The 17,126-nt window shown below is 39.5% G+C and overlaps 1 protein-coding gene across 1 annotated transcript in view; it reads right to left on the bottom strand.

Moving 5' to 3' along the window:
• Nucleotides 1-4,058: 4,058 nt before the first annotated feature.
• LOC113046475 (structural maintenance of chromosomes protein 6-like) overlaps nt 4,059-17,126 on the bottom strand; it is a 50,307-nt gene continuing 37,239 nt past the window's right edge. The window contains exons 13-16 of the mRNA XM_026207318.1: nt 16,655-16,842; nt 7,136-7,273; nt 6,909-7,054; nt 4,059-4,299 (exon numbers count right to left, since the gene is read on the bottom strand). Coding sequence (XP_026063103.1) covers nt 4,173-4,299; nt 6,909-7,054; nt 7,136-7,273; nt 16,655-16,842 — 599 coding nt within the window. The 3' untranslated portion in view covers nt 4,059-4,172. The remainder of the gene's footprint in view (nt 4,300-6,908; nt 7,055-7,135; nt 7,274-16,654; nt 16,843-17,126) is intronic.

The following is a 17,126-nucleotide window of genomic DNA, read 5'->3' as shown; positions in this document are numbered from 1 at the left end:
TTGAGCAAGGCACTGAACCCTCACTGCTCCCCGGGTGCTGGATATGGCAGCCCACTGCTCTGGGTGTGTGTTCACTTCTCACTGCTGTGTGTGTACTTGGATGGGTTAAGTGCAGAGCACCAATTCCGAGTATGGGCAACCAGACTTGGCAAATGTCACGACCTTGATTGTTATTTTAAAGTAGAATATTCTTCCAAAAGGACCACAATGGAAATTAGTTATTGTAAGTTTGTGTTATCTTTAACAAGAAGGTTCTAACAGTGAATTGCTACTTGTTGTGTCAGAAAAAAATAAATAAATAAAAGATTTCAACCCGATAGAGCATGCATTTAACTTGCTGAAGACAAATATAGAAGCAGAAAGACCCACAAACAAACAACAACTGAAGTTAGCTGCAGTAAAGGCCTGGCAAAACCCAGTCTCTGGTGATGTCCATGAGTTCCAGACTTAAGGCAGTCATTGCCTGCAAAGGATTCTCAACCAAATAATACAAATTATTTTATTTATCATTATATTTATTTGTCCAATTATATTTTCAGCCCCTGAAAAGTGGGATACTGTGTATAAAAATGGTCCTAATGTAAATGTTTGTACCGTATTTTCCGGACTATAAGTCACTTTTTTCATAGTTTGGCTGGTTCCATGACTTCTAGTCAGGTGCGACTTATTTATCAAAATTAATTTGACATGAATAAGTTGCAGGTCCAGCCAAACTATGAAAAAAAAAAGTGCAACTTATAGTCCGGAAAATGTGTATATATATATATATATATATATATATATATATATATATATATATATATATATATATATATATATATATATATATACATACACACACACACACACACACTCCTTACCATATATACATCAAACACATCTAAAGCACGGAACGGAGCATCATTTATGGCCCACAGTGACAGGATGAAGCACACGGTAGAAAACGAATGCTCTCCTCTAGACAGAAAATGCATGTCCCTCAGATCAGCATTATCATCCTCTTCTGGCTGAACCTGAGGAAGAGACAGATGACTGTCATCATGAGAAACTAGTGTACTTTTAAAAAGTCCCGGTTACTGCATGTAGAGTAAAATCCTGATCCCAAAGACAGTTTTTGAGCAGATAGGCTATACAACAAAATTCAATTATACAAGACTGCATGCCCCTATGCATACATCAGGTGTTTGCTCATCAAGAAAACAATAACTTGCAAAGTCTTACTGATATGGAGAGAGTCTCATTCTCATGGTCAAAGGTCATCTTCCCTATGTATCCTCTCTGAGACAGCATGGATTTAAAGTAGTACTCACAGCGTACAGAAAGATACCTGGAAACACACAGAAACACAACCTACATCACCATCAGTACTCTCAAATCTGCACTAAAATGGACAAGCCCTTAGATATTTCCCACTGTAACTTGCTGTTCTAAGGCAAGAAACTACAGGCAAAAGTTTTTTTAATGCAATGGTCAATAATTTTTTTTTTTTTTACTTTTTTTCTGGCTGATGTGAAGTACAGTATTTTCTCATTTATGGAGTGATAAAACAATATCTAAAATCCCTGATGTCAAAATCTTTAACTCTGTCAACAAAATGCAAGAAGAATGTTGAACCTGGATTTACATAATGTTCAGATTCCTGTTGTAAATGTTAAATATTTAATTAAATAATGGCTTACTTGCATTTTTAAATATACCATTTTAAAAAAATTCTAATATAAAACAAAATTGAGTAGATTCTCAGAAAACAAATGAGACCCTGCATTCATGATATGCACGCTCTTAAGGCTGTGCAATTGGGCAATTAGTTGAATTAGTTGAAAGGGGTGTGTTCAAAAAAATAGCAGTGTGGCATTCAATCACTGAGGTCATCAATTTTGTGAAGAAACAGGTGTGAATCAGGTGGCCCCTATTTAAGGATGAAGCCAACACTTGTTGAACATGCATTTGAAAGCTGAGGAAAATGGGTCGTTCAAGACATTGTTCAGAAGAACAGCGTACTTTGATTAAAAAGTTGATTAGAGAGGGGAAAACCTATAAAGAGGTGCAAAAAATGATAGGCTGTTCAGCTAAAATGATCTCCAATGCCTTAAAATGGAGAGCAAAACCAGAGAGACGTGGAAGAAAACGGAAGACAACCATCAAAATGGATAGAAGAATAACCAGAATGGCAAAGACTCAGCCAATGATCACCTCCAGGATGATCAAAGACAGTCTGGAGTTACCTGTAAGTACTGTGACAGTTAGAAGACGTCTGTGTGAAGCTAATCTATTTTCAAGAATCCCCCGCAAAGTCCCTCTGTTAAAAAAAAGGCATGTGCAGAAGAGGTTACAATTTGCCAAAGAACACATCAACTGGCCTAAAGAGAAATGGAGGAACATTTTGTGAACTGATGAGAGTAAAATTGTTCTTTTTGGGTCCAAGGGCCACAGGCAGTTTGTGAGACGACCCCCAAACTCTGAATTCAAGCCACAGTACACCGTGAAGACAGTGAAGCATGGAGGTGCAAGCATCATGATATGGGCATGTTTCTCCTACTATGGTGTTGGGCCTATTTATCGCATACCAGGGATCATGGATCAGTTTGCATATGTTAAAATACTTGAAGAGGTCATGTTGCCCTATGCTGAAGAGGACATGCCCTTGAAATGGTTGTTTCAACAAGACAATGACCCAAAACACACTAGTAAACGGGCAAAGTCTTGGTTCCAAACCAACAAAATTAATGTTATGGAGTGGCCAGCCCAATCTCCAGACCTTAATCCAATTGAGAACTTGTGGGGTGATATCAAAAATGCTGTTTCTGAAGCAAAACCAAGAAATGTGAATGAATTGTGGAATGTTGTTAAAGAATCATGGAGTGGAATAACAGCTGAGAGGTGCCACAAGTTGGTTGACTCCATGCCACACAGATGTCAAGCAGTTTTAAAAAACTGTGGTCATACAACTAAATATTAGTTTAGTGATTCACAGGATTGCTAAATCCCAGAAAAAAAAAATGTTTGTACAAAATAGTTTTGAGTTTGTACAGTCAAAGGTAGACACTGCTATTTTTTTGAACACACCCCTTTCAACTAATTGCCCAATTGCACAGCCTTAAGAGCGTGCATATCATGAATGCTGGGTCTTGTTTGTTTTCTGACAATCTACTGAACCTACTGGTAACTTGTTTGCCACGTAGCAATAAAAAACATACTAAAAACCTTGATTATTCTGGTTAGTCACATTGTACTGCTATTATTTTGAACAATACTGTACGTCGCACTGGACTATAAGTCACATTTATTTAGAACCAAGAACCAAGAGAAAACATTGCCGTCTACAGGCATGAGGGGGCGCCCTCTCGCGGCTGTAGACGGCAATGTTTTCTCTTGGTTCATTTCTCTTAGTTCATTTCTCTCGGTTCATGTCAACTTAATTTTGATAAATAAGTCGCACTTGACTATAATTCGCAGGACCAGCCAAACTATGAAAAAAAAGTGTGACTTATAGTCCGGAAAATACGGAAGAAACGCGAAGAAAACAAAAATAACGACTTTATTTAAGAATTCCTCTCCTCTCTGTCTCTCCAAATCAGTGTAGCGCCATTTGACATTTCTGAGCAGTATGCAGATGGCATACGCTATTCTGTAAAAAAAACAAAAACAAAAAAAAAAATCCTTGCGGCGTGGCTGACACAGAAGAGAATAGGCAGTTTGAGTGATGTGGAGAGACACAGCGAAGATTGTTGACAAGGGAATTGTTGAATAAAGTCGTTATTTTCTATTTCTTCGTGTATAAAAAGTATTCTTGTCGCTTCATAATGTTACGGGTGAATCACTGATGGAAGATGGACTATTCTGACGATGTCTTTCATACTTTTCTGGACATTGACACTTATTTATTTTGCAGTCTCAAGCCTCCCGGTTTTCATCCAAAATATCTTAAATAGTGTTCCGAAGACGAACAAAGCTTTTAGGGGTTTGGAAAGCTAATAAGGGTAAGTGAATAATGACAAAACTTTAATTTTGGGATGGAGTAACCCTTTATTAGGGAATTTTTAAATTTTTTTAACAAAGGCTGTTTCATTGGTGACCATTGAATTGGTGGTCTGATGTTCACATTAAAACAATCTATTTGAAAACAATTTTAATCAGTCTGCGAGAATCATACAAGAGCCTTCTAATGAAACTTACATTCTCAGTTCAGCATAGACGTGTCTGGTGTTTATGATCTCAGTTAACTGGTGGATGATAGCCTCCAGACTCTTCACCTGTCGGGTCATGTTATTGAAGTTTTCCTTCGCCTCATGAAACTGCCTACAAGATTCAATGACCAACAACTTCACCGTTATAACATCACAACATTTAAACCTAACCTGCATGATAAACAATGTAGATGCGCTTCATAGATGTAAGGGGAAAATAACTACATTGGTCAGTACTAGGGCTGCCCTCTGCCTCAACTAAGGATTTTCTTTCTGGTCGACTAGTAGTCGTTCATTTTAATCATTAGTTGACTAATCGCACATTTATTAATAAAACATTTAAATCATTATAATGAGCCTTTAATTGCCTACAAAGCCTAATAAGCACTCAAGCGACTGCATAAAGTGTGCCACAGCGCACTGCAGAAGTTATGATTATGAATGTATCAGGGAAAAACAGTTAGGACGCTACATTAACAGTTTAATAATTTACAGATATTATTTGTTTCTGCATCTCCGCAGCCTGCATGCATGTTTCATACATATTCCATGATCTGAGAATATTCGTTAACCATTTGAATTTGGTTTATTTGAAAGCAGACATTTCGGTCTCTACAGATATATTTTTAATGTCTGTAAGGCAAAGATATTCACAGTTCCACACTCAAGTTCACAGACCATTGTGTATTAAATTCAGTGCCCATAGATTGAAGTAGTTTAAGTCTTTTGTTCTTTTAATTGTGATGATTTTGGCTCACATTTAACAAAAACCCACCAATTCACGATCTCAACAAACTAGCATACTTCATAATACCAATAAAAAAAAAAAAAAGTAAATTGTTGGTCTTTTGGAAAGTATGTTGATTTACTGTACATGTACTCAATACTTTTTAAGGGCTCCTTTTGCTTTTATTACTGCCTCAGTTCGGCGTGACATGGAGGTGATCAGTTTGTGGCACTGCTGAGGTGGTATGGAAGCAAAGGTTTCTTTGACAGTGGCCTTCAGCTCATCTGCATTGTTTGGTCTCTTGCGTCTAATCTTCCTCTTGATAATCACCCATAGATTCTCTGTAGTATTCAGGTCTGGTGAGTTTGCTGGCCAGTCAAGCACACCAACATCATGGTCATTGAATCAACTTTTAGTGCTTTTGGCAGTGTGTACAGGTGACAAATCCTGCTGGAAAATCAAATCAGCATCTTCAAAAAGCTGGTCAGCAGAAGGAAGCATGAAGTGCTCCAGAATTTCTTGGTAAACAGGTGCAGTGACTTTGGTTTTCAAAAAACACAATGGACCAACACCAGCAGATGGCATTGCACCCCAAATCATCACAGACTGTGGAAACTTAACACTGGGTTTCAAGCACTTTGGGCTATGAGCTTCTCCACCTTCCTCCAGACTCTAGGACCTTGGTTTCCAGATGAAATACAAAACTTGCTCTCATCTGAAAAGATAACCTTGGACCACTGGACAACAGTCCAGTTCTTCTTCTCCTTAGCCCAGGTAAGACGCCTCTGACATTGTCTGTGGTTCAGTAAATTCCTTGACACATCTGTGTGTGAAGGCTCTTGATGCCTTGACCCCAGCCTCAGTCCATTCCTTGTGAAGTTCACTCATATTCTTTAATCGATTTTGCTTGACAATCCTCACTAAGGCTGCTGTTCTCTCGGTTGGTTGTGCATATTTTTCTTCCACACTTTTTCCTTCCACTTAACTTTTTGTTAACATGCTACGATACTCTACACTCTGTGAACATGCAGCTTCTTTGTCAATGAATGTTTGTGGCTTACCCTGTCAGCAGTCTTCCTCATGATTGTGTAGCCTAGTGAACCAAACTGAGAGACCATTTTGAAGGATCAGGAAACCTTTGCAGGTGTTTTGAGTTGATTAGCTGATTGGCATGTCACCATATTCTAATTTGTTAAGATTAATTGGTGAGTTTTTGTTAAATGTGAGCCATAATCATCACAATTAAAAGAACCATAGACTTATGTCTGTGTGCACTGAATTTAATACACAAGTTCCACAATTTGAGTTGAATTACTGAAATAAATGAACTTTTCCACGACATTCTAATGTATTGAGATGTATCTGTATATGTGACAATGGACCACAAAACCAGTCTTAAGTCGCTGCTGGGGTATATTTGTAGCAATAGCCAAAAATACATTGTATGGGTCAAAATGAATGAATGATTTTTCTTTTATTCCAAAAATCATTAGGGTATTAACTAAAGAACATGTTCCACTGCTAATGACTTCATTTGGACAACTTTAACTGTGATTTTCTCCATATTTAGATTATTTTGCACTCTCAGATTCCAGATCTTCAAATAGTTGTATCTTCGCCAAATATTGTTTGATCATAATAAACCATTCATCAATGGAAAGATTGTTTCAGCTTTCAGATTATGTATAAATCTCAATTTTAAGAAATTGGATCCTTATGTTTTGTGGTCCAGGTCCATATGCATACATTGTAACATTTACTTTATTTGTTAAATTCAAATGCAAAGCATAGAAAATACAGAGATATATGCTTTATACTGCAAATCAGCTAAAAAATACAGAGCTATGAAACTGACACTTAAGACTGATTTTGTGGTCAAGGGTCACATATGGTCTTAAAAATAGGTTAAAATCTAATTTCTTGTATCTTTCTTTTAATTTTGGGGTGAAATACCACCAGGTCACATTTGACCGCTGGAGACCGTGTCTGTGTACCTGACAATAGTGTCTCTCTGCCCTTGCTGGTCTTGCTGTGTATAGATCTTATGTTTGAGGTGGCTGATCTCACTTTCCAAACTCTTCGCCGTTCTCCTTACATCCAGGCGGTCGGGGCAGATTTCTGAGGCTTTCGCTATGGAAACCTGTCAAAAAAAGATTCAGTCAAACAAACGGAAATCTTTTTAAATCTAATGGATCAGTGTAAGATGTCAGTGTTTGGTCACCTGTAACACCTGGTCCTTGTCTTTCAGTTTCTTCTTTAGTGTCTCAATCTTGTCCACATGGGCTTTCCGCTTCTCTTCATAGTGTTTTTTAAGATGTTTACTCCACGCCAACTCCTGATTATTGTTGCTCAATTGCTCCTACAAGCAATCACATAAAAACAAAACTGTTTACTAGATTGGACACATTGATAATTAAGAATATGTGCTGTTGTGGACTGTTCAGTAGTGAACTTGAAGCTCATGATCCTTATTTTAAAGCTTGACAGCCTGCCATTTTTAAACATTAGCCAAGAGGAATTAGGATTCTGGTGGTTAAAAGCTATCCACTGATGATGTTACACCTAGTGCTGGATGATATGAGAAAAAAATCATATCTCTGTATATTTTAGCTGATTTGCAGAATAAAGTATATATATCTCTATATTTTCTATGCTTTGCATTTGAATTTAACAAATAAACGAATAATGCAAACGTTACAATGTAGGTATAGGCAAGCTTCATCCTCAAAGCTAAAAAAAAAAAAAAAAAAAAAAAACATTGTTAAATGACACCACAAATCCTTTTTACAAGCATAGTTCAAAAAGGACAAGGCATGGAGTTTAATTGCAGGAGTGAGTAGGAGTGGAAAAAACGTAATTAAACCGGATCTAAAACGTGTAAAAAAAAAATAAAAAAAAATGGTGGCGTGGTCTTATCTTAGTAACAGTTTAAGATATTTTAGATTTAGTCCGAGAGCTCTCAGTCCCTCCACTGAAGCTGTGTGAACGGTATACTGTCCATGTCCAGAAATGTAGGAAAAACATCATAGTGTAAATGTGAATTTTTTGAAGCATCGAAAATACATTTTGGTCAAAAAAAGAGCAAAAACTACGACTTTATTCAGCATTGTCTTCTCTTCCGTGTCTGTTGTGAGAGAGAGTTCAAATCAAAGCAGTTTGTGATATCCGGTTCGCGAACGAATCATTCGATGTAACCAGATTTTTTTTAACCAGTTCACCAAATTGAACCGAATCGTTTTAAACGGTTCGCGTCTCCAATACGCATTAATCCACAAATGACTTAAGCTGTTAACTTTTTTAACATGGCTGACACTCCCTCTGAGTTAAAACAAACCAATATCCCGGAGTAATTCATGCACTCAAACAGTACACTGACTGAACTGCTGTGAAGAGAGAATTGAAGATGAACACCGAGACGAGCCAGTTAACGAACAACAGACTGAGTCATTCTGGAGTCAAGAACTGTTTCTGTCAGACGCGTCTGATTCCAGAATAGTTTTTGCTATTTTTGGACCAAAATGTATTTTCGATGCTTCAAAAGATTCTAACTGACCCTCTGATGTCACATGGACTACTTCAATGTTTTTCTTACCTTTCTGGACATGGACAGTATACCGTTCACACAGTTTCAATGGAGGGACTGAGAGCTCTCGGACTAAATCTAAAATATCTTAAACTGTGTTCCAAAGATAAACTGAGGTCATTAATAACTTACAACATGAGGGTAAGTTATTAATGACATCATTTTAATATTTGGCTGAACTAACCCTTTAAAACTGCACCAGACAGCAAGCTGCTCAACCTCTTGTCTGTAAGCAGACTCGCCACCGTCCTGGATGAGGCCGATGACTGTAGTCATCTGTACTCTCTCCCCATGAAGATTTCGGAAGCTGTCCTCAGCAGACTTTTGGAGTTATTGCTAAACAGTTTATTGATGGAGCAGCAAGGTAACATCCCAAATGTAATAGATACTTAACGTTTGTCAAATAACTTGCCACTTAGAGTAAGATAGGCGAGTTTTCTACTTAAGTTTTTCTATTTATCTTTACAGGTTTTTTTGCGCTCACCATGCACCAAAAAGTAGGAAAAACATTCTCTCTGCCACAGCACAGCTCCGTGCTTCGAGGACGAGGATGACAAGGATGAAGATGCTATGCTTCCCCCAATGCAGTCGCGTCCGCCAATTGCACAGGATGAGAGCTCACCCTCCCCTGTGCAGACAGATACAGATCTTCTCGAGGTCTGTTGCGAGGCCGTGGCTAGACTGTCAATAGACTGGCCATCCCAACCAGCAGATAAAGGAGCTGAAAGAGACTTGTATGACGGAAAGAGACTTGTATGACGGAAAGAGACTTCCGTCATGTCTCCCTCCAGCGAGGCAGTTTATTCAAGCCGACCCAGCTTGTGTGGCTGAAATGAAGAGGTTTTGGGATAAGTCTTTTTCCCACCGAGTACATGTTAAGGGCTTCTCCAGGCTAGATCTCAAGGGAATGGAGGATTTGAGGATGGCAGATCCTTACCCTGTAGAATCATCTGTGGGGAATCATTTGCATCTGAGCCACAGGGCAGTGCTCTCTTCAACCAGGGCCTCATTTCCAGGCAAAACAGATCACTTCGCCCTGTTTTTCCAAAAGATTTATAAATCTTCTGCACTGGCCATTCGTGCTTTGAACGCGACGTCCCTCCTTACAGCCTATCAAGCGGAGTTATTAGAGGAGATGGGGCATCAGCTGGACTCTGGTTCTCCCAACCCAGTGCTCTGGGAGTAGATATGCGTCATTGAAGATTTAAACCTGCGCACATCCCGCAGAGCAGTTCAAAGTTGTGGTCGAAGTATGGTCTTAGCGATTGTGGGACAGAGATTTTTATGGCTGGGTTTGTCAGGCCTCTCTGACAAAGAAAAAGTGGAGTTTTTGGATGCCCCCATCGATCCAAAGGACATGTTCGTCATCAAGGTAACAGGTACTCGTCAGCAATGTGACTTGCAGAAAAAAAAGGGGGAAGCATTCGAGGTCTGTCTCCCCAGAAAGCCAGCAGTTAGTCCTTATCACCCAAGCCATCTGACTTTCAGGCTTTAAAGTAGAGGAGATCATTCGGATTATCAACCTTCCCGTTCTGCTCCGCCACAACAGCTGAGAAGCGTGGGCCCTCAGTCAAAGTCTGGTTTAGTGAAGAAAAAAAAAAAACAATCATTCACAACCACAGCAGCGAAGCACCGGTCAGCACCCCCTCAGGGGAACAAAAAGAGGCAGTCGACCCGAGACAGGTAACAAGAAGGGTTTGGAGACAGCACTCAAGGTTTCTCTGTCCCATCCTTTCAAAATGATTTCTTTCTTCCTACCACGGGGAAACGGAGAAGACATTTAAATGTGCAAAGTGTTCATGTGGGAAGTTCAAAGTACAGTGTTCGCAGGAAAATGGCCCATGTTCCCTTGGCGCCCCCCAAAGAATCGTCTCTCCCTCTACTTATGAGGTTTGTTCTGAGGGAGGAAAGACAAAAGTGCGTAAGGGCCAAAGGGCTGAGAGCACAGAGTGGGATAAAAAGAAATAGAGATCACAAAAAAGTAAAACAATCACAAAAAATTATGAATATAACTCCTTTGATGGAGCGTTATTCCCCACCGGGAATCCGAGAAGGGCTCACTCACTGCCCAAGCGGAAAACTGGCACACATGCGCAGAACATTCCTGGGTTTTAACCACGGCACCCTTATTTCTTAAAATATATTGTGATATATTGTAATATATTATTTTCCCTTTTTATTTTCTAATATTTTATATGTTTGAATACATTTAATAATATATTGATGATACATATATTATATAATATATTGCAAAATATACAAATGATTGCCACTTTCAATATATTGTAATATATTGGAAAAAATAAATATATATAAGAATATATGCCTAATATATTACATGATATTTTCCAATATACTGCAATATATTTTTGTTTCATAAGGGCAAACAAAGGATACAGACTTAAATTCATTGTAAAACCTCCTGTGTTCAATTGAGTGGTTATTTCAGTGGCCCAAGGGGAAGCAGCTCAGGTTTTGGAGGAATAAATATACTTTTTAATGAGAGAAGGCGTGATAAGAATGATTCCAACTCCATTCTTTCTGAATGTGTCTTCGACTACTGGGTCTGATGGCCTCAACAGTGTCAGGGGTTCCTCTGGGACTGACTGCTGAGAATGAGGGATTTTCAGGGCATTCGCCCCACAAGCCGCCTCAGCTGCAGAGTGCACATCTCACCAGAATGCATGAGCGCTCTCTGTCATTGGAGAGCCCTGTCTTTTCTGCATCTGATGCATCTGTGTGACAACAGATGCATCTCTCATGGGCTGGGGGGCAGTGTTCGAGGGCAGAACATTGAAGGGAGTTTGGTATCCGGCACTGAGAGAGAAGCACATACATTTTCTATGTTTATGGAAAAACTATACTTTCTAATAAAAAAATAAGAAGAATATTAAATCCAACTACAAGCAACAGGACAAATAAATACAATAGAGTAAAGATACAAACAATAAACAGTGATTTTCAGTGTTTTTTTATTTTATTTAGGCAAGTCTATCATAAGTTTTTAAATAGAAATTCAATAAAGTAATCAAATGTAAAAAATCATTGCATATTGGACTGTATAAATTAAAGATTATTCTTTATTAAAGTTATAAAAGCTTTTAAATCAAGTGATTTCTTTGCTGTTGCTTTTCGATTAATATTAAGACTGTAACTTTAAGAGAATGCACTGAGACATTGGCCTGCGTTCAGCCGGCTATATCTGCTGTAGGATACTTACCATAATGGCCATTTTGACATAATTTTTGTGTGAATTTGTCCATTTAAACAATACTTCAGAGAGAGCTTAATTTTTGCGTGCGTTCTAAGACGCGGGTTTGCACGCTTCGGGTGATCGCCTGCACAATTCTTCTCACTGCGCGCGCGAGCTCGCGTCCTCTGACTCTTAAATGTTTAAACTGACAAAGCTTAAATGAGTTTAGTTTAAATACATATTAACATGTGCTGTTCAGATCTCATCTGTGAATGTGCGCTATCAGCACCCGGATGATGACGGAATAAATGACTGCTCATATTCCAGCATACTGCATTCACATTGATCAAGAGTGAATGGTTTGTCTAGGTTTTTTTTTTTCTTCCCATCGCTATTGTTGTAATGTCTGGGATTCCAGAATGCGCATCCATCAACAGAAACATTTATTAGTTGAACCCAGTTTGTTTTACATGCTATTTATAGCAAACCATATGACAGATGCTTTGTCAGATTTAAGTTGTCCCAGCACGTGCCGAACCGTGTGGGGTGAACTGAACTTTTTTTTTTTTTTTTTTGTGAACCATGCCACCCCTAGCTCATGGTGTGGCAGAGATTCAGCCAGGCCGCCGTAGATCTCTTTGCATCGGACGAAGACATGCAATGTCCCCTGTTCTTCTCTCTGGTGGGAAATGATACACCATTGGGTGTGGATGCTCTAGTAAACAGATGTGTTACTTTACGCTTTCCCTCCATTGAGCCTGATTGAGCCGACACTACAAAGTGTTTGGTAATGAAAACATGTTATGATTCTGATCGCTCCATACTGGCCGAGGAGACTTTGCCAGTTAGCAGTGCACAGGGATCTACTCTTACAAGCATGGGGGGAAATATTTCACCTCTCCCCTCAGAAACTAGCTCTCTGGGCCTGGCCTGTGTGAGGCTATATCTGAATGCAGCTGGGTTACCTCTGAAAGTGATTGAGACAATTCAGAATGCGAGGGCTGCCTCAATGCGTTCTTTATATAATCTCAAATGGAGGGTGTTTGAGAGTTGGTGCACAGATAGGAACATAGTTCCTTTCTTATGTTCAGTTTCGGATGTGCTTTTTCTTTTTTTGTTTTTTTACAGGACCTTCTAGATAAGGGCAAAGCCTTTTCTACGGTTAAGGTTTATCTGTCCGCTATCTCTGCATGTCATGTGGGTATTAACGCGAGTACTATTGGCCAGCACCCTCTCGTCTATCGATTTATGAGAGGTGCTCCCAGGTTACACCCAGTACCGAAGCCACTGATCCTGCCCTGGGGGACCTTGTCTGTGGTTCTGAACGAAATCTTTAAAGCCCCTTTTGAGCCCATTGATAAAATTGCCTTGAAGCTATAGCTCTAAAGACAGCTCTGTAACTCGCTCTCACTACAACAAAAAGGGGGAGTGAACAACATGCTTTATCAGTTCACTCCTCATGTATGATGTTCACTCCGGGTGTTCAAAAAGTCACTTTTAGAACTAACCCTGCATTCTTCCCAAAGTGTTTGATCACGCTGGTGCAGTTCAATCAGGGGACCTGCTAGCTTTTCATCCACAACCCTTTGCATCCCCAGAGTAGGAGATGTTACACAGTTTATGTCCTGTTCCTTCTCTGCATATACATGTTCAGAGAACACATACACTTCATAAGAGCAATCAGCTGTTTGTCTCGTGGACTGGCTCTTACAAAGGAAGACATATCTCCTGTCAACGCCTTTCTCGTTGGGTGGTGGAGGCTATCGTATTATGTTACCATAGTTAGAATTTGGAGCCCCCAATAGGACTACAAGTACACTCTACTAGAGGCATGACAACTTCCTGGGCTCTGTTTAGAGGCATCTCCACTCAGGAAATTTGTGCGGCAGCCAGCTGGTCTTCTCCGCACACATTTGCTCGTTTCTATGAGCCCTCTCTGGCCCATTCAGTTCTGGGAGTGAGTAATCAGGTTGTATAATGCAATTTTATTAAAGGGCGAATTCCTCATATTATTCTGTTTTCACCTCTGCCGGGAGCTATGATTCAGATAATTACACAGCCTTTCTTTTTCTGCTTCATCAACATATTGTCAATACGGGAGTTGTCTATATCCCATAGTGAGATACTGAATGAATGTTAGAAAGAGAACGTTTTGACGTGACCCCCGTTCTCTTATAACATGAAGTGAGGTATCTCACAAATATTGCCCTCCTTGCCTGTCCTGCACAGAGAAGAGATATCATAGAATGACAAATGGCAGGTAGCTCCGGTTTATATACAGGGAGGAGGGACTCCCTGATCGCTGCAGGGATTTGACTGCCATGGTTGGCAGACGTGGTGTTATTGGTGCTTCTGTGATCGGCTAAACCCTGAGGGGGTCCCATATTGAGATACCTCACTTCAGGTTATTGTTAATGCACGATTCGCTTGCATAAGTCTTTTTGTATTTTATGTCATTATTATAAGAATGGACTGGAGCATTATATTGTTTTATGTAAAGGTCTTTTTCAATGGTAGCGCTGGCTAACTGGCTCAAGGACACTAACTGGCTAACTGTGCCAATCACAACAGACTTGGCCAGCTGACCAATCAGAGCAGTGTAGGCTTATGGAAGGGAGGGGTTTGCTCCTACCTTGCTTGGAACTAAACATTTTGTAATCACTGGCAAATGGCTTTGATGTTAAATGTATATTTTGAGAAAACTACAATGTTTTCTGACCTTAGATGCATTTAAACTAGGGCTGTGCGATATGGAAAAAAAAAACCTTTCACGATTTTTTGATCAATTTTGCGATTTCGATTTTAATCACGATTTTGACACACAGACATGCTTTACAGTCATAAATGCATTCAGTATAAATTTTAAACATATTTCCAAAAGAAAACAAATGAGAGCTTTATCTCTAGCTTACTGTAACAGTGCCTCAGGTGTTATATGTTTTGCCCAATATATTTATTGCCCAAGGGTCACAGTACGCATCTGCAGTGCGTATACAGTAAATTATGTGTAAGCGGTTCCGAAGCAGCAACGAGAGTGCATTATTGTAATGCAAAAGCACATTAAAATAATGCGCAAGCGCGAATCTATCCACTTGCACCAGTGATGCGTGGATCAATGTATTAATAACTTGCACCCGACCGACGTTTTCAACTAACTCGCCCGCAACTTGGACCGCAAAAAAAAAACAATTAAATATTGTACCCGACCCGCATTTTTAAAAAGCAGTAAATGCTCATCGTAGCGTCATTGTGCCATAGGAACGTAGGCAAAACTAACTAGGCAAAAAAAAAAAAAACTTAATATATTATAATTTTCTAGTTTAAAAGTATACATTTCAAGCTGTCTGTAATATATAGCCTATATTTCTCAAAACTGTGAGGCACACGCTGAGTTTAATTCACATGCAATGCAAGTGTTCGTGCCAGCACCTTATTACATTGTCTGCTAGGCTATATATTTGCTTCTTATTTATTAAATACGGGGAACTGATTGATAGAACATTGATCAAAATTAAGATACAATTTATACAAAACGAAAATCTTTTAAAAAGAGTTTTCTATAAAACAAAACTTAATGAAGTCGTCAAAATCATTTTTTACCAAAAACAGCGCTGTTGCTCCCTATGCAGTCTTCTTTGCCGCCTCCATCTCTACGTGCCGACTGAGTTAGTAGGTCATCTTCATGCCAGTTATTCAGCCAATAAAGTGTAGGCCTATGTATTTCAAAAATGCTACCGCGACCCGAATATCATTAAAAATATTTTTGAATGACTCATAACTGCAGGCACCCGCTCATTTTGGATCAACCCGCGCATCACTGACTCGCACGCAGATTTCCTTTGCTCTGTTAACAAAACCAGATGCGCGTGCTCAGATCATAGACTGTATAAGGATCAGATATATGCTGCCTTGCAACGTGTCTCCTCTCGCTCAACTTGTGTCCTGTGCACTTACAACTCTCTCTGTGCTCACGCGCAAGATATTAAATCTTTTCGCACCTTTCTATTTATAACCTTTTCTGTTCTCGTCTTTTTACTGTGTGCAGTGTGAACGTTCTGTTCCGTTAACATGGGCTCGGAAAAAAAAGGCTACGCATCCCAGACAGAGTGTGTGAACCTGGAGTGAGGCATATGCCCAGTCTGCTCTCAGTGCTCTGCTCTTGCGCTCCACTTAGGTGCGCTGCATCCTGATTGGTTCAGATAACATACTGCAGGAGGTCAGGGCTGCAGAAAATCGTGCTATAAGGCGATTTAGAAATTCCGCACACTCAAATCGATTTCGATTAATCGCACAGCGCTAATTTAAACCAAGTGGCAACCTCCTGCTCTCTCTCGTGAAGCCAACAAGGAAGTGACTTAAACTGTAATTCATCAACTGACCCCTTGAGGCTGGCTCCAAAAGGGTGTCAATCCCATAGACTCCCCATGTTAAAATGCCCAACTTTACAGCAGCAAAAAAACGTTTAAAGCCTGGTATAAAAAAAATATTTTGGTCTATATAGCAAATATTTTGCTTCATGACAACTGTGAGGGGGATAAATGTTTTTATAACTCACCCTTTTAAATTATTTTAATTCTTAAAGTTCTACATAATTAAGGGCGTGGCAGTGAGTGACAGGTGGATTGCCACTGCTGTCACTGCCACTGAGCTAGGTGGACGTGGCTTCAGCATTCAGCTCCCGCCTTTTTGCCCATTTTCAATTATCCCGCCACACCCAATTTGATCTTCAAAAAGGCTCTTCGTAAAACTATGGGTGACATCACGAACACTACGTCCATGTTTTTATAGTCTATGATTTAAACCTGTTGCAGGGGACTCAATATTAGGACACTTTAAAATACCATATGACCTGCTCTTTAACTGTATTGCCTTATACCGTTTCGCTTATTAAAAAAATAAAATATTCAACAAACTTGATATACCGCCCAGCCCTAGTTACACACACTCTTGACTTCTTCTCTAACCTTAATGGGCTCAGCTTCCTCTGCAATGCTGTTAAAAGCTTCCCTCTGCTGCCGGGAGAGCTGCTCAGCCTCCTCATATTCCCTCTTGTGTGTCAGCATCTGATTCCTTGCAGCTTCAAATTCCTCTCGACACGCACCTATTCGGCTGCTGAGCTCCTCCAGTTCCTCTTCCTGAACACAGAGCCATAATTAGACACAGAAACCCACCGAAACATTTATCTTTATAATGAGTGAATCTGTTTGTTACAAAAGGTTTCAAATCTTCTGACTGAGGTTCCTCGACATTTTGCAATTCTGTAAGCTCGGCTTGAAGCTTACGACAGCATTCCTGTCAGTAAAAATAAACAAAAAAATACATATTAGAACAAATTTGGTTAAAATGCTATGATGTGGTCTGTGCACGGCAGGTATTTAATGACCTGGGCTTTCTTGACGTCTTCATGGACACTGCAAAGCAAAAAGAAAAAAAAAG

This window comes from Carassius auratus, chromosome 27 (genome assembly GCF_003368295.1).
Source record: "Carassius auratus strain Wakin chromosome 27, ASM336829v1, whole genome shotgun sequence".
Lineage (NCBI taxonomy): Eukaryota > Metazoa > Chordata > Actinopteri > Cypriniformes > Cyprinidae > Carassius > Carassius auratus.
Note: the sequence above shows the minus strand (reverse complement) of the source record. Positions and strands in the feature narration are given on the sequence as shown.